The sequence below is a fragment of the Lepus europaeus genome, chromosome 8 (assembly GCF_033115175.1).
Source record: "Lepus europaeus isolate LE1 chromosome 8, mLepTim1.pri, whole genome shotgun sequence".
In the NCBI taxonomy this organism is placed as follows: Eukaryota; Metazoa; Chordata; class Mammalia; order Lagomorpha; family Leporidae; genus Lepus; species Lepus europaeus.
The window spans coordinates 129,739,480-129,757,506 of NC_084834.1; the positions used below are offsets into that span (position 1 = coordinate 129,739,480).

General features: G+C 59.3%; 1 protein-coding gene across 1 annotated transcript in view; it reads right to left on the minus strand.

The window, feature by feature from the left end:
* DLGAP2 (DLG associated protein 2) overlaps positions 1-18,027 on the minus strand; it is a 441,306-nt gene that overhangs the window by 221,198 nt on the left and 202,081 nt on the right. Inside the window, exon 3 of the mRNA XM_062198983.1 lies at positions 11,673-11,705. Within this exon, the coding sequence (XP_062054967.1) occupies positions 11,673-11,705 (33 nt within the window). The remainder of the gene's footprint in view (positions 1-11,672; positions 11,706-18,027) is intronic.

Consider the following 18,027-nt stretch of genomic DNA (forward strand, 5'->3'; position numbering starts at 1 on the left):
GGAGCTCCTTGACCACTCGGCTCGCCACCCTACACCAACCCGGGGCCTGGTAACCACCTCTCCCCCCCACCCAAGGATCATGCAGCATCTGGCTTATCTCACTTAGCATAACATCCTGCAGGCTCACCCATGGTGCTGCAAGGCCTTCCTTCCTTCCTGAGGCCAACCTGGGCCCTGGCATCCCTGTGTAGGCAGAGGGAGCCGGCTCTGCCTCTTCAGAGAGCACTGGGGGCCAAGACCCTGTGCCTTCAGGTGCCTCTCACCTCACTGGCCAACGGAACCCCACTGAGATCCTGCGATTTCCATATCTGGGATGCAGTTTTTATAAAATAACAGATTAATAACAACTATTACTCTGCAACTACTGGTTTCTCTACGACTGTTTATTCCAACTTTTTTTTCCCAAGATTTATTTTATTTATTTGAAAGAGTTACAGAGAGAGGTAGAGACAGAGAGAGAGGTCTTCCATCCACTGGTTCACTCCCCAGATGGCCGCAACAGCCGGAGCTGCGCTGATCCGAAGCCAGGAGCCAGGAGCATCCTCTGGGTCTCCCACGTGGGTGCAGGGGCCCAAGGACTTGGGCCATCTTATACTGCCTTCACAGGCCATAGCAGAGAGCTAGATCAGAAGAGGAGCAGCCGGGACTAGAACTGGCACCCATATGGGATGCTGGCACCTCAGGCCAGGGCTTTAACCCGCTGTGCCACAGTGCTGGCCCCTATTCCAATACTTAATCCTTAGATTTTATTTAGAACCACAGCTGCCCGGTCCATCTCTGTATTTCTCCGACAGTGTGATAATTCCTCACAAACAAGGTGCAATGATAGACACAGAGACTGAACAGGCGAGAGTGGACAGGGAAGAGGACAAGAAGTGCACAACAGCACGGATGCCACAAGTGCCCGCCGCATCATATTCCGGAATATGGCTGGACCCTACGGCTTCCAAGGCTATCTTGGAACTGGGCACCTGTTACCCTCTCTGTAGAGGGGGCAGCTGCATCCAGCCGAGTCACACATCTGCCCCAGGTCTGTAGCCACTATGTGGAGAACGCTGGACTTGTACGAAAGCTATCAATTCATAGTCTCAGGTCACTAATTCATCTATTCCTAATTTTGTATTCCCAACATACATATCTCTGATATGTTGTTCCTAATTTATATTCCTTCTTAAATCACACATTTTCTATTTGGTGGCTTTATGATTTATCTTACTGTGTAAATATTTATAATTTACCCTGAGAATGGTCCATCTGCCAAAAGTACCATGGACTGCATACAGACACGGGGGGAGACCGTGAGCTCCAGCAGGAGGAGTGTGCACCTCCCGTGACACCGGCACCGGCTGCCTTCGCCACCTGCTCGCCAAGGAGGCCGAGGGCTCCATGGCACAGAGCCACCTCCAGGAGGCGTCTCCATCCTGCGCAGCTGAGGTTCTGAGCTGTCCAGGCTCCTGTCGCCTGCTCCATGGCCCTCTCCCGTGCACTCAGGGACGGTGATGACCTTGGACAGGAGGCAGGGGTCAAAGCAGACGGTACATTTGTGCTCTTAGAGTGACACCAGCACTTTTGTCTCCCGTAAATCAATACAATGAGGAGGATCAATGAAGTGCCTCCCCTCACTCACACTGTACTTGCTGCCGTTCTGTTTCTAGAAACTTCTCATACATGTCCTTCCTCTCTCCAGACGACGCCTCTCCCGAGTGGAGCCCTGTCCATACCTTTCGTGCAAGCTCCTGCATTTCCTGTGTCCATCACGGTCCAGGGCATCTCCCATTCCTGAGACAAACTCCACTCAACTCTGGAAAGCACTGGTGACACCGGGGCAGCAGGGAAAGTGTTGGTCGTGGTCAGAAGCCAGCAGGCTCTCAGTGGAGCACGGGGTGTCCACAGCATGGACAGGGATCCCAGGGATAATTCTATTGTGTGCCTTCCTCCACATCCACCCCCACACACCTGTTTCCAACCCTCAAATATGTTTCCAGTCCAACAGACAAGCACCATTCAGCCACAAGAAAGCAGACAATACTGCATCTAGACACCCACAACCAAGGCCGCGGACTGGAAATGCATTCACTCTCCCCGGGAAAAGCATGGAGTATAACGGCCGCGATGCCAGTCGAATCCTGGCCCTCAGACACTGGGTATCGTTTTCTCTATGGCAGGCGGCTGGTCAGGGTTCACTCACGCATCCGACGGCATTCTGTGCAGATGCATAACTGTGGCAGGGCCCCAGACCCACACGGCACGCGTGCTCCCCCCATCATATGTAATAGCCATGGCAATGTACTCCTTCCTCCCTTCATATGTAATGGCCACACAGCACATGCACTCCTTCGTCCCACCTACATCGTATATAATAGCCACAGCTCCCCTCATTGTATGTAATAGCCATGGCTTCCCCCACTTCATATGTAATAGCCATGGCTCCCTCCTATCATATGTAATAGCCACAGCTTCATTCCCCCCCATCATATATAACAGTCACACCCCCATCATACATAACAGCCACAGCTCCCCCTCCATCGTATGTAACAGGCATGGCTTCCCCCCCATCATATGCAGTATCCATGGCTTCCCCCCCATCATATGTAATAGCCATGGCTCCCTCCTATCATATGTAATAGCCACAGCTTCATTCCCCCCCATCATATGCAGTATCCATGGCTTCCCCCCCATCGTACGTAACAGGCATGGCTTCCCCCCCATTGTATGTAATATCCATAGCTCCCCCCCATCATATGTAATAGCCACGGCTCCCCCCCCATCGTATGTAATAGCCATGGCTCCCTCCTATCATATGTAATAGCCACAGCTTCATTCCCCCCATCATATATAACAGTCACACCCCCATCATACATAACAGCCACAGCTCCCCCTCCATCATATGTAACAGGCATGGCTTCCCCCATCATATGCAGTATCCATGGCTTCCCCCCCATTGTATGTAATATCCATGGCTCCCCCCCCATCATATGTAATAGCCACAGCTCCCTCCCATTGTGTATAATAGCCATGGCTGCCCCCCATCGTACGTAACAGGCATGGCTTCCCCCCCATTGTATGTAATATCCATGGCTCCCCCCCATCATATGTAATAGCCACGGCTACCCCCACCTTGTATGTAATAGCCAAGGCTCCCCCCCATCGTATGTAACAGCCATGGCTTTCTCCCCCCCGCCATCGTATGTAATAGCCATGGCTCCCCCCCCCCCATCGTATGTAACAGCCATGGCTTTCCCCCCCTTCATTGTATGCAGTAGGCATGGCCACCTCTGACTCAGATGCAGCGTCTGAGAGCTCCCTGCCAGGACATGGCCAGCTCCTCTCACGTCAGAAACCTCGGCTGTGAGTAGAAGGGACTGCTGGGCCCTGTGCTCCCACAGAGGGAAACAGGCACCGTCCTGCACCCACAGGGCTCACGGTCGCCCCTGCTGACACAGGTGACGCTGCAGCAGTGCTTGTAGAGTGAGGAAAACAGGGCTCAGTCACACATATGCATGTGTGCACACAGCGACACGGCTGGCACACACGTGCGTGCAGCACCCACACAGCTCGCACAGAGGCACCTCTTCCCTCCTGTGCTGAGTCGGGGCGTGGGGAACTCACCCGAGGTAGGACAGGTGCACGGCCAGATTACTCCACCTTTGCACACGAGACCCATGCCAGACGGCTAGCAGTGCTGGCAACCCCGAGGAGGAACTGGCAGGTCTGCCCTGCACCCTGCCACTGTCACCTCCAGCCGTCCATCAGCCCGGTGCGACGGGAGCCCAGACTGGACACAGAGACTGCTTCTCAGCCCAGCAAGGCAGCGCCGTCTGGGGACCTGTGTCCCCCTGGAAGCCATGGGTCCCAGCACAAGAACAGAAGATCTGGGTGAGCGCTCGCTGAATCACACAGGGCCAAGCCAGAGGTCAAATCTCTTGGACTTGCCACGAACGGCCCTGTGCCCCGGGGGCAGGGGTGGGGCCCGGGGAGCCCCTGAGGGCGCCAGTCTGGTCACTGCCTGTCTGGTCGGCATCTCCAGCTCCCCCAGCCCGGAGCCTCCTGTTGGAACTTGGGGGTCCCACTTTCTCCTCACATATTGTGAGTCTGTTCCGAAGCCCAAGTTTGTTCCAGCTCCTTGGAGAAGCCGCCTTTGTCACCAAGCTCTGTCTTCATTCACCTACAAAGCACGACTGCCCACCCCCCTTTCCTTGGCTTTGCCTCAGGTGCAGGGCGATGTCCTTGCTCCCTCTATGGTCAGCGAGTTTCAGACGTTGTTCCAGGGTGCTAGGGCGTGGACTTGGATGCTGAAGGCCCCTGTGGAGGTGGCCGAATCTCACACTATTCACTTCCCACTCTGCCGCTCAGCTTTGGAAGGTATGGGTAGGTGGGTGTTTTCATTTACTTGGTTTCTGTCTTGCAAATCTTTGGATCAGAGAGGCACAGGCATTTCCTCAGTTCTGGGAAATCTGACTTTGTATTCCTGTATTCCTTAGACTTCGCCTCTCTTCCTCATATTCTAATTTCTGATTTCACTCTGTACCCATGCGTCAATTCTGCTTCCATGTCACCCTTCACTTATGGTTCAAAGTCCTGGGAATTATCCTCACGCCTGTTTTCTAGTTCACCAGTTCTCTTCTCAGCTGTGTCTGATCCACTTACGGCACTGTCCGCACAGCAATGTAAACGCCCCATCTTGTTTCTAAATTTTTTTTACGTTAGAGATTTCTTATCAAAGCGTCCCTCGCCTTTTAAAAACCTCTGTAATTAGTTTTTTTTTTTTTTGACAGGCAGAGTGGATAGTGAGAGAGAGAGACAGAGAGAAAGGTCTTCCTTTTTGCCGTTGGTTCACCCTCCAATGGCCGCTGCAGCCGGCGCATCGTGCTGATCCGAAGCCAGGAGCCAGGTGCTTCTTCTGGTCTCCCATGCGGGCGCAGGGCCCAAGCACTTGGGCCATCCTCCACTGTCTTCCCGGGCCATAGCAGAGAGCTGGACTGGAAGAGGGGCAACCGGGACAGAATCCAGTGCCCCAACCGGGACTAGAACCCGGGGTGCCGGCGCCGCAAGGCGGAGGATTAGCCTGTTAAGCCACGGCACCGGCCTGTAATTAGTTTTTTATTTCATTTTTAAAAAAGACATATTAATGTGAAAGAGAGGCAGAGTGAGAGAGTGAGGGAAAGGGACAGCGAGAGACAGATGCACCTTCCATCCGCTGGTTCATTCCCCAAAGAGCTGCGACAGCCAGGGCTGGGCCAGGCCAAGGCCAGGAGCCAGCAGCACCCAAGCACTTGAGCCATCACCCGCTGCCTCCCAGAATGCATCAGCAGGGAGCCGGTTTGGAAGTGGAGCAACCAGGACTTGAACCTGCCATCTGATACGGGATGCGGCATCACAGGTGGCAGCTTGACCGCTGGGCCACAACGCTGACCTGATAATTCTGAGTGCACTCCGGCTGCTCACCCCTCTCACGCTGCTTCTTCCTGCTGTGGAGTGCTCTGTGGTGGGGAGGGACCCTGGGCTCCCCCACAGGCAGATTCTGGAAGGAGGACCCGGGACTGTGCTCTCCAGACCCTCGGTGTCTGTCAGGATCATCACAGGTTCTGGGGCAATTTCACCCACGGCCCTCGCTCAGCAGGTCGGGGTGGACACAGACGTGGCTTCGCCTAAGCATGCATTTCTTGCTGCAACTCTGTTGTACGGAAGTGCTTCCTAGTCTCAGGCCAGCGTCTGTGGCCCTTTGCCTAAATGGGGAAGCTCCCGACCGAGCGTTTGATGCCAGGGCACAGGGCACAGGGCACACGTGGGTCCTCCACTGCAGCAGAGAGCCTGATGTGTCCTTGTGGTCCTTCCCTGCCTCCTGGGGCTCACGACAGCCCAGCTGTGCACTGCAGAGGGCTATTGCAGGCACCACGCGCTCCCACGTGTGCTCAGGGAGCACTGTCAGAGGCACCACGCACTCCCACGTGTGTGCGGGGAACATTTTGCAGGCACCACGCGCTCCCACGTGTGCTCGGGGAGCACTGTCAGAGGCACCACTCACCCCCACGTGTGCGCGGGGAGCATTTTGCAGGCACCACACGCTCCCACGTGTGCTCGGGGAGCACTGTCAGAGGCACCACGTGCTCCCACGTGTGCTCGGGGAGCACTGTCAGAGGCACCACGCACTCCCACATGTGCTCGGGGAGCATTTTGCAGGCACCACGCGCTCCCATGTGTGCACGGGGAGCACTGTCAGAGGCACCACACGCTCCCACGTGTGCTCAGGGAGCACTGTCAGAGGCACCACACGCTCCCACGTGTGCTCAGGGAGCACTGTCAGAGGCACCACGCGCTCCCACGTGTGCATGGGGAGCACTGTCACAGGCACCACGCGCTCCCACGTGTGCATGGGGAGCATTGTCACAGGCACCACGCGCTCCCACGTGTGCATGGGGAGCACTGTCGCAGGCACCACGCGCTCCCACGTGTGCACGGGGAGCATTTTGCAGGCACCACGCACTCCCTCGTGTGCTCGGGGAGCACTGTCAGAGGCACCACACGCTCCCACGTGTGCTCGGGGAGCACTGTCACAGGCACCATGCGCTCCCACGTGCGCTCGGGGAGCACTGTCGCAGGCACCACGCGCTCCCACGTGTGCTCGGGGAGCACTGTCACAGGCACCACGCGCTCCCACGTGTGCTCGGGGAGCACTGTCACAGGCACCACGCGCTCCCACGTGTGCTCGGGGAGCACTGTCACAGGCACCACGCGCTCCCACGTGTGCTCGGGGAGCACTGTCACAGGCACCACGCGCTCCCACGTGTGCTCAGGGAGCACTGTCAGAGGCACCACGTGCTCCCACGTGTGCTCGGGGAGCACTGTCAGAGGCACCACACGCTCCCACGTGTGCGCGGGGGGTGCTGTTGCAGGCACCACGCACTCCCACGTGTGCTCGGGGAGCATTTTGCAGGCACCATGCACTCCCACATGTTCTTGGGGGGTGCTGTCACAGGCGTCACACGACTTCTCAGGGAGAATTGTCACAGGCACCACGTGCTCACACGTGTTTTGGGGGGTGGGACTCAGTTTCTGCCTGGCTGCATCGGCCCTGTATGAGCACGGTGTCTTCTCCTACCGACATGTCTGCTGGTCCCTCGAGCCACGGCCACACTGAGGTCTTGAGGCCAGGCTGTGGCTCAGCCTCCGGCCCTCAGAAGCAACCCGGCTTGTCCCAACATGCTGCTCTGCTGGTCTGCTAACGTGCTGGGACCCTAATGTGCTGGCGTCTCCCACTCAGCACCCAGAACAAACCATTCTTGCCCTAAGCAGGCGGTTCTGAAGGCATGGCCACAGGGAGCAAAAGGGCGACCGTGCCCTTTTAAATGCCAGCCCCAGGGGTCTGCAGAGAGGAGGGGTGCGTGGGGGGTGTTGGAGGGTCAGCAGAGGTGGGAGGGGCCCTTCTCTCCCGACACCCCCGCAGGCAGTCACAGCCAGTCTGCAAAGGGCGACTTCCGTAGCCACTTCCCCAAGGTGCTCAGAGGCCCTAAGCTCAAGAGGACTGGGAGCCAATTCAGGGTAGCAGCAGGGAGAACCCCCCCCCCCCCCGCTGTCACCTGTGGGGAAAATCCTGCGTATCTGGCATTAAAAACCAAGGGCAAGATGCTACAAAGACAGTTAAAAGTCCCCACTGCTCCCCGTTCTGAGGCGCGGTGTGGTCTGGCTGCCCCCGACCCCGCAGCAGGCAGCAGGTGGCCTTGGCTTCAAAGCCAGCAAAGCAGAAACAACACAGAATCAGCATCAAAGAGAAGGCCTCTTGCATTTTCTGTGACAGACTGGAAGCTTGCACTTGAGCTGGAGCTTCCCTGAGACCCATTCCCAGGTGCTGGCCGTGAGTGCCCGCCCCGCTGAGGTCCAGCCCTCACAGAAGGCCGGCATGCCGAGCGTGCACCATGGTGGCTTATCCCAGGCCTGGGTTTTCACCAGCTGCACAGCACAGATCCCCCCCACGGTTATTGTGCACTGGATCTCACATGCGCTCTCCTGAGATCCCAGGAAGGAAGCAGACAAGCCCTTGAGCTGACGTGCACAGCTGCCCACAGCGTCCCTCCACCGGTCTTGTTCCCCCCGGAAAGACTGCATGCCTGCCAGCCATTCCCCACGCAGTCGCGCCGTGGCAAGACTCAGCCCTCTGTCACTTCCAGAGCCACCAACAGGAAAACACTGGGAGCTGAGCGTCTTCACAGTTAGACTGGAAGACAACGTTAACGATGGAGATGGCTCTCGGTGAACCCGCAGACACTGTGAGACAGTTCTCAGTGAATCCAGGGACACCGTGAGATGGCTCTCGGTGAACCTGCTGATACTTGTCTGTCTTCCCAGGAGCCGCTGCAGGGCGAAGAGCGTCAGAACTCATCCCTGGGAGCTGCACATGTAGCAGCCACCCTGCCCACTCCACTAGCACGTGGAGGGGGAGTCATAAGAATCATCTCCTCAGGCGAAAGGGGCCATTAACAACCGCCAGGCCCCTAACATCCTCATCTCAGAAAAGAACAGTCGTCCACACCACAGGAACCTTGCAACATCCATGTGCACCTAGAGGTGGCCATCTCCATTTGATGTACGATTACGATGTTGCATTCTCTGGAAAACAGGCCAGGCCACTGCAGGGACCCTGCAGCCAAGCTCCAGCGCCGGCCTGACATTGCCAGCTGGGATCTTGCTAATTATTCAGTATGAATCCAAACAGCCAGCTCTCCAAAGACAATCATCACGTGGCCAGCAGGTGCTTCCCCCTCGGCTGGCTTGGCCAGGGCAGAAAGGCTGTGAACGGCATCCTGACACGAAGAGCGGGCTGGCTGCAGGGTACGCCTCTTCCCCAAGCTAGCACAGGACCCCAGACCCCAGCAGCCCGTGCCCCTCTGCGGCAGGCTTGTGCGTTACAGAACAGACAGCTGATTGCAGATTCCACTCCTGCACCAGCCAGTTCCCACTTAGGCTAATCACTTAAATGATTTACAGCTGCATGAATATTCATACGCCCCTGCTTTTCAAAGGAGAAAGCACAGCTGAGACAGCAGCATCAGCTCTGGAGCCTCCCTCCCCCGCTGGAGCAAATTCACTGTGTGTGTGTGTGGGGGTCAGCCGTGAGGTCTCCGCTCTGACCTGCGCTGTTCCTGCAGGAGTCCCTGTGTGCCTTGAGCCACTCACTCGGTGACTGCCCCTTTCCTCTCCTGTGATGCTTGCGACACGGCTTCCCACATCAGGGTCATGGAAGCTGAAAAGGGGCAAGTGACTGTGGAGAGGCAGAGAGGCCCCTCCAGGGCAGTGGGGTCCACTTGGGAGGAGTGACCTGTTTCTCCAACACTGCAGACCCCACCGGCAGTTTCAGGTCAGCTGGGATGATGGATGGGTCCACTGAGTCAGTCCATCAACTAGGATGTTCACAGGAATGGACCAATGTGCATGCCTGGGCCAGAACCCCAGAGACGGCAGAGCAGCCACGCGTCCCCTCCACGTGGGACCCACTGGAGCCACAGGACCCCCACACAGCAGCCCCCACTCAGCCACGTGTCCCCTCCACGTGGGACCCACTGGAGCCACAGGACCCCACACACAGCAGCCCCCGCTCAGCCACGTGTCCCCTCCACGTGGGACCCACTGGAGCCACAGGACCCCACACACAGCAGCCCCCGCTCAGCCACGCGTCCCCTCCACGTGGGACCCACTGGAGCCACAGGACCCCCACACAGCAGCCCCCGCTCAGCCACGTGTCCCCTCCATGTGGGACCCACTGGAGCCACAGGACCCCACACACAGCAGCCCCCGCTCAGCCACGCATCCCCTCCACATGGGACCCACTGGAGCCACAGGACCCCACACACAGCAGCCCCCGCTCAGCCACGCGTCCCCTCCACATGGGACCCACTGGAGCCACAGGACCCCCACACAGCAGCCCCCGCTCAGCCACGTGTCCCCTCCTCGTGGGACCCACTGGAGCCACAGGACCCCCACACAGCAGCCCCCGCTCAGCCATGCGTCCCCTCCACATGGGACCCACTGGAGCCACAGGACCCCACACATAGCTGCCCCCACTCAGCCACGTGTCCCCTTCACGTGGAACCCACTGGAGCCACAGGACCCCACACACAGCAGCCCCCGCTCAGCCACGTGTCCCCTCCATGTGGGACCCACTGGAGCCACAGGACCCCACACACAGCAGCCCCCGCTCAGCCACGTGTCCCCTCCATGTGGGACCCACTGGAGCCACAGGACCCCCACACAGCAGCCCCCACTCAGCCACGTGTCCCCTCCACATGGGACCCACTGGAGCCACAGGACCCCACACAGCAGCCCCCACTCAGCCACGCGTCCCCTCCACGTGGGACCCACTGGAGCCACAGGACCCCCACACAGCAGCCCCCGCTCAGCCACGCATCCCTTCCACATGGGACCCACTGGGGCCAGAATCTGCTATCCACATCTGTGTGGCAGCACACAGGAGCACATAGCCCATGTGTGCCTTTGTTGTTGGCGACAATGTGATGGAGCAGGTCTGTGGAGGTCTGTGTCTCCCCCAGTTTCAGATTCCCGATTCTCAGCTACAGGACCTGACAGCCTTTAACAAAGCAAGGGTGCAAAGCAGCCTACACATGGAGCCAAAGCTCAGCAGGCGCATCCCAGGGCGGGAAACAAGGACAAGTCGGAAGCATCAGGAAGAAGATAATTTTCTAAAGCCTTGGAGTAGAGGACAGCAGGGACCTCATCGCCCTCACGCCTCTGTGTCTCCAGCAGCGTACGGCACAACCAACACCTGTCCAGGATACCTCCTGAATTGCCTCCCCATCCTAGAACCATCGTTTCTCTTGACCCAGGAAGTACTGGGGGTCAGAACTCTGACCTTTCACATGAAAGTGAAGCCTGAGACTTTCGGACTTCCCACACTGCCTTCCGTGCCCTGCACTTTGCTAAACAACCCGTGAGAAAATCCTCCAACTTTGTCACAGCACCCATCTGGAGAGAGTGTTCCCTGGGAGCTGCAGGCCGAGTCGGCACTGGGACCCAGGCTCGGGGCAGGGGCCCGGCCAGGGCGTGTGCTCAGCATCTGGTGTAGCCATGTAGCCATGGCAGCCATTCTCGCTCACTCTCCTCCAGTCACTCATGCTGGGCTCTGCACCCAGAGAGGGGGTGGGGCTGGCCTGTCCCCCCAGCTCTGGCCAATCTGCCTCTTGCTGCTCACAGCAGACAAGTAGGAACTCTGGTGACGTCACCGCCCCGAGTGCTCACATCTGCTCTAATACACCACGGAAAATCATGCATCAGCTGGGCTTCCACTGTTCCAGAACATAGTTAGCAAGCTACACAAGCTATAAATGCTTCCCAGTGGGAACCTTGGCTGGAATCTGAGTTTCTGTCCATGCCCCTGTCACCAGGGCTGGTCACAGACGAGTGGCAGCAGCATTGCTGGCCCTGCAGAATTTGAGGCTCCTCGGCACCTCTGACCACTGTCCACGTCTGGAGCAGACTGGCTAGTGTGCGTCAATCAACACAAGCCGGGAGCCATGGCCACGTGGCTGTCAACTCTCCGATGGAGACGACCTCCTGCCAGGCTCACCCTGGGCTCCTGCAGACACAGACACCGCCCCGACGTTCCACACTCGCCTTCCCACGCCCCACAGCAGCCCACATGTGCATGCCCGCGAGCTACTCACCTTCCGGTTCCCCGCACAGCGTACACTGCGACTCTGCAAACAAAGAGACAGAAAAGCCGTTACTCTCATGAGCCCAGACCGCGGGTGACACAGACAACAGGGCAGGATGTGGGCTCGGCGGACACAGGGTAGACATCTCAGCACATGGGCTGGGCCAGCCTGCAGCCTCGGCCAGCGTCCCACACGTGACGACAGTGACATCCTCTCTGTCCTGCACACAGCAAACACGATTTCACAACTCCTTCCACGCGCTCAGCATACTCGGCACTTAGGGAAGGCGGTACAGGCTACTTTAGAACTCTGTAGCGGCGGCTCCGAGACACAATTACCAGCACAAATGTGACACCCTGTGTCAAACAGCAGCCTGACAAGTGCTGCTTAGTCAGCAGGCCCACGGGCTCGGATCTGGCTCAGCACAACGGACAGAGATATCTGAGGCCGTGGTGTTCGCAGTCCCACAGCAAGTTCTGAAAGACGCACGATGAAGCTAACACTCCAGGGCCAGGCACACCTGTGCGCCACTCCAGCCTCTGTCCACCTGCCCGCAGCACCGGGGGCAGGGCTCTGACTGGGACAGTGACAAACCCCATGGAGCACAGGGCCACACACCAATGCACTGAACATGCAAGCCCCTCGGACAGCAGTGGCCTGCACCAGGCCCTCAAGGAGTCCCCGGCCCTCGGTTCTGTCCTGTGCTGTCGGGGCCAGAGAACAGATGCCATCCAGGCTGGGATTTCTGAAGACAGGTGTTGGTCACCCTGCAGTGTCCACGCTAGGTCCAGGCAGGCCCAGTCAGAGCTGGCCCAGCCCCTGTGGCAAGGAGCAGGCACAGGACTCTGAGGAAGTGGAAGTAGGTGGACAGTTGGCCTTCTGGGAACTGAACACTCCATGGTGGCCTGGAAAGCTCTGGAGGCTCCCGTTCCTTGGTCAGCCTGGCTGGACGAGGAGGGACAGAGAGGAGCAGGCTCCCTACGGTGCGGTCACGACTGGCCGCGGGAAGGTGGGACAGGCCTCTGTGCACCTGTGATCCACATCCTGAATCCAGGGCTCAGAACACGGGCAAGCTCCATGTCTTCACTGTGAGCAGAAACAGCCGATCGCGCACCCTTCCCCCACCACGTCTGACCTGGCACATGTCTGACGCTCCCAGGAGAGCACTGGGGTGGCTGGCGTGGGCCCTGACACAGGGTGGGCAAACTGCCCCCGAGCTAGGTGTGCTGAGTCAGGGCCTCGGGTCCACAGCAGTCCTCCCAAAACTGCACAGACAGAACCAAGCACCCCTCTCTGGACGCCAAGGGGTGCTCGCCTCTTTCCCTGGTTCCAAGGCCGGATCCCAGGGCGGCTTCTGGGCTGTACAAGCACATGCCCACGGCAGACAAGAGCTCAAGGCTCAATAACTCCCCAGTGTGCGTGACTGGAGGGGGCGTGTGGAGGGCTGGGGCAGGGCTGGGGTGACAGCTCACCAGGGGGGTGGCAGGGCTATGGTGATGGTGACAGCTCACTGGGGAGGTGACATCCGCAGCAGCAGCCCAGGTCCCCATGCACCCCCCAACAGGAATGCAAGGGGCTCTCTGCTGAGAAAAGCCTCCTGGGAACGCCATCCCCAAGCCAGAGACACGAGGGTGGCTTCAAATCAGAGTGTGGAGCCCGAATACCTCCTGTGGACTGAGAGGCCAGGAGATGTCCGGGCTGCACAGTGGTCACTCCTGAACAAAAGGCCAGTCGCCTGGGACAGCCCCACTCTGCAGGTCACCACAGCCTTAGCAGCCGAGGCTCCTGCTCCCGGGAGCCCAGAGCCAGGGGCAGTTCAGCTCTGTCCCCGAGCCTGACCACAACTCAGAATAGGACGGGGAGCAAGCTCAGGGCTCAGGGGCCTGAGACCAGGCAGGGGACACAGCACTGACCACTGCACCCCACAGGGCACAGGGAGAGGCCGCTGGATGGCGCAGACACTGAGACCCCCCAAGCTGGCCCCACAGGGGCAGCGCCGGAACCAAGCAGGTGGCCCTGTCTCAAGAGACAATAAGCCCCAGGCCACCCCAGCCACAAATCTGTCCTCTGCTGCCCAGCCCACCTCACATAGGACTTTCCCTGTCTGCCCACGTGGCCTGACGGTCAGCACCTGGCTGCTTCCACAAGACATGAGCAGGAGCCGTGGTTTTGTGTCCACATTGACTGTGGCTCCAGATCTTCTCAGTGGCCCTCTCTCCGCCAGGACACAGCCCTGTAAAACTGCCCGCCACGGCTGCTCAGCCACAGCGACCTTGGGAACAAAGGCAGCAGCCCAGTGGCAAGTGTGGCGACGGCCGGTACTCGAGCCCCGAGCTCGGCATTTCCTGCGAGACTGTTGGTTCTAGGAAGAGAGGCAGTAAGAACCTGCCATCCTTGGACATGTTCCAGGGGCCAGCAGGGAGCCTCTGCCCTGGCTGCGGGGTCATCCGGGGAACGAGGTTTCCTCCCACCGTTGAACTGGAATTCAAGTGGATGACCCCAGGGAGCACTTGAAACTCACCGTGCTGCAGTCTCACGGCGAAAGTCAGCCCCCAGACACCGGGAATGGGGGCCGGAGCGTGGGAGGCTCCTGGACCCCGTCCCACTCCTGTTTATGCCGGACAGAGGCCTCCCTTGGAGCAGAGGTGCCTTCCACCACGACTACCTAGGCCCAGAGCAGTGCGCCACGTCAGCAGCGGTCTGCGGACCCCACTGTGCGATGCTCGGCCCTAAAGGCTCCCCGGTCACCTCTGCCAGCAACTCCAGCCACTTTGCAGAGACTGGCCCAATTGTAAGATGGGAGCTGTCCACTCGGGCTTCCTTCTCCCACTCCACGGCCAAGGCGGGGTCTGCTCTCAGCCCCCTGGGGCCATTAGACAAAGCTGGCCTCAGGGAGGTGAAACCAGGGCCCACACTGAGTCAGGAGTGAACGCCCCTTCGGGTCCCCCCCTTGCAACAGCAATCAGGGAAGCGTGCGTGGAAACAGGTGAGACAAAGCAGTCCCTGGTTTCGAGCTGCTACAGGTGGTAACAGCAGAGCAGCCTAGGGGCCAGGAGGCCGGGGGAGGGGAAGGAGAACCTGGCTGAACTGGGACGATGCTCAGCAGGGGCAAGGTGACACCAGCTTTCCTGCCGTGGGGGAGGGACCCTGGGGCCCTCAGAGCCTAGGCAAGGTGTGAGAAGGGTGCAGCTCCTGCAGGGGCAGGGAGGGGGTTATGGGTGCAGTGAGGCAGGCTCTAGGCCCTCTCCTGGGAGGTGGGGCTGGCACTGCAGGCCATGGGGGAGGCAGTGGGAGGGAGCCTGAATGCTGGCGCAGGGTCCCAGCAGAGACAGGGACCTCTGTGAGGACAGCGGCAGTGTGGCTTATGGGCGGGGTGGGGGAGGGGTCTCATCTCCTTTAGGTGACCTGAGACTCTGAAGGCACTGTCACTCATGATTTAAACCGGGCGCTAGGCCCTCTGCCCCACAGAGGGAGCAACAGGATCCAGACCTTTCCGGGAGGGTTCAAACACTGACCAGAGGGCAGGCCCCAGCTTGGGTGTCCTGCAGGTGAGCGGAGCTGCTGTGGATGTGGAGGCAAAACGCACCCAGCACCCAGCACCCAGCGCGGGCTGGGAACTGCACAGCAGCGCTGGCTCCTCCAAGTCCTGCCCTGCCACACTCGTGTCCCTGGCCTCCGCGTCCTTACCTGAGGAACACCCATTAGGAAAATACTCGCAATGTAGACGGGATGGGGCTGGACCCGTGGCTGAGTCATCCTCACAGCACAGTCTGCCGTGGTGAGGGCCGCCCCAGCCATGTGCAGACCCATGCGGCCACCTTCCTGGGCAGGGTCCACTTGGGCGCCAGCACGCAAGGGGGCCTGGCCCCTCCCACCTCGATCTGCACCAGGGCTGCCTCTCATTTCACTGTCCCGCAGAGGGCCACCCCACATCCCAAGTTCCCAACGCACCGTATCAGCAGAGGTCCGACCTGGTGCGCACTCTCAGGGCCGTGCCCTCAACCGCGCCCCACACACTTGGGCCCTGAGCGGGGTGTCCTGCGCATGCACCCTCTGCTGCTGCAGTGCCGGCCCTCACAGCCCTGTCCCCCACAGCTCTGGGACCCCCAGGGTTGGGGTGCACTTGACCTCAGCTCAAGGGGAGAGGGCAGAAAGCGCGGCAGCTCTCCCACCGGAGGCCACGGCGGGCAGGGGCCACTTGGCTGGAACTGGGCTGAGTCCCAGGCTTCCTCACATCAGCCACAGATGTGGAAAGTTGTCCCCTGCACCCCAGGGGCAGAGCTGGCTGCTGCTGGGACAGATGCCAGGTGGGGCCAGCGCAGGCCAGGAGGCCAGCAGGGGGCAGCAGGAAGGGCTGGCACCGGCTCCCAGACACCAGAACTGCACTGATTTCCTGCCCATGTGCTCCTCCAAAGCGAACACAGGACTCACTGATGTCCCCTTTCCCTGGGGCTCACAGTGCGCAGCCGCCCTCAGCACCCGACGCCCCTGCCAGCAGCCCTCAATCCCTTAACAGGAGCTGGGACCAGCTTCAGACCCCCTGCCCAAGCCCCTTGGCCAATGCTGGTGCTTCCCAGAGGGCTCTGTGCCAGGTGGACGGTGAGGAACGGGGAAGGGTGCCTGGGCTGACCTTCAAACCCTGTCTGAGAAAGCAAGGGGCATGCAGGGAAAATCCAGAGATCCTCAATTCCTGCGTTTCTCAAATTAACGGGAGAAAACAGGAAGCCGGGGATTCAATGATTGATCATGAGAGAGAAGAAAAATAAAGAGAACGAGAATGATCGATGCTGCCTGACAACAGAAAATCCAGACAGAGAAGACGAAAGCCGCCGGCGAAAAAGCACGCACGGCACCGCCGAACTCAGCCCACCTTGCAAAGCAAAGGAGCCCCAGGCGCACGCACTATGAGATCCAGGGCTGGACACTGCTCAGGGGGCCAAGCGGGCCCTGGTCCTGCCGCCTGACTGCTCTCTGACTGTGCCCTGGGCACGAGCAGGCACTGTCACTCCTCCCTCCAAGCCTGAGACCAGCAGGCGCCCAGCCGGGCTGCCTTCCAGAAAGAGGGAAGATTGGCTTAGCACCATCAGCCACACAGGGACCCCCGAGGGATGCAGACTCCCAGAGAAATAATACTACCCTGCCTAGCAGAGGACACACAGGCCAAGGCCTCGGTGGGGGGGACATTGCCTGTGTCCCTCAGGCTGACCCATCCCCAGTGTCCCCTGTCTCCAAGCATGTGCTGGCCTCTCTGGGTCCCTCAGTACCCAAGGGCTCTGCCAGCAAACTGTGTAAACTACTTAGAGCTCTTGTGACCATGAATTTCTGTTGTTTAAGTAAAGCCAAGAGATTTCTGTGCCTGTGAGGGTCCCTTCAGGTAAGTTTACTACAAACAAATCAGACCCCGGTACAGCAGATCGAGCTGGAGGGAGTCTGGAGGCAGGTCTTCCACCAGGTGCCCTGGAGGAGATCGCACCCCACAGAGAAGCGTGCTCGAACCCCGCGCTGCCAAGGGACTTACTGGAAGGTCATTCTGACATGTGACACCCACAGTCCTCCCTGCACTTCCGCCCTGTGAAAATTCATGTGCGTGTGTCCCCTCTGAACTGTAGAAGGCCAGCGTGCACAGCTCCAGCCTGGGTTAATTTTTCACCACTTGTGTGTCTGGTTTAGATCTGCATCAGACTCTTGCCCTGAGAAATGAAACCACACAGTGGATTCAAGTCCTTCTCTGTCAAAACGGACCAAGCCCAGGGCACAGCTTGAAGGGCTTGCTAGCTGAGCGTTTCCTGCCCGGGACAGGCCACACGAGGGGGCAGGAGAGGACCCAGGCTCTACCCGCTCTCGTGGCCACACAGGCACCTGGGAGTGGCTGCAGCGACTCTGAGGGAGGAGCCCCGGGACTCCTGGCCACACTGGGGGCGTGGGTGCCAGGCTCGGCGTGAATGCTGTACACAAAGCTCTCGAAATGAAGGCAATGGAATTCTACCCATCTGCAGGCCCCACATGGACGCACCCTAGAGCCAAGCCCATCGGCCGTGAGATCAGGAACGCAGGCCAAGCCTTGCTTTCCACGGTTCCCTGACGCAGAATCTTCTCAGAAGCAAAGCCACCTGTCCCCGCTGAGCTGCGTCCTGCAAGATCCACGCGGCAGAGTCCCAACCCCAGCCCCTACGGGAGGTTCCGTTGGGGTCACACTCCTCTGAGCAGGCCAGGCCCCTAATCCAACATGATGGGCGAGCACAGGAGACAGACACACAGGGACGTCATGTGAAGGTGCGCAGTGCTACCAGAAGCCACAGAGCTGCCCCACGCGAGGACAGGAGCCCTGCTTCCCCGTGAGGAAGTGCGGGACGTGCAGAGCCCT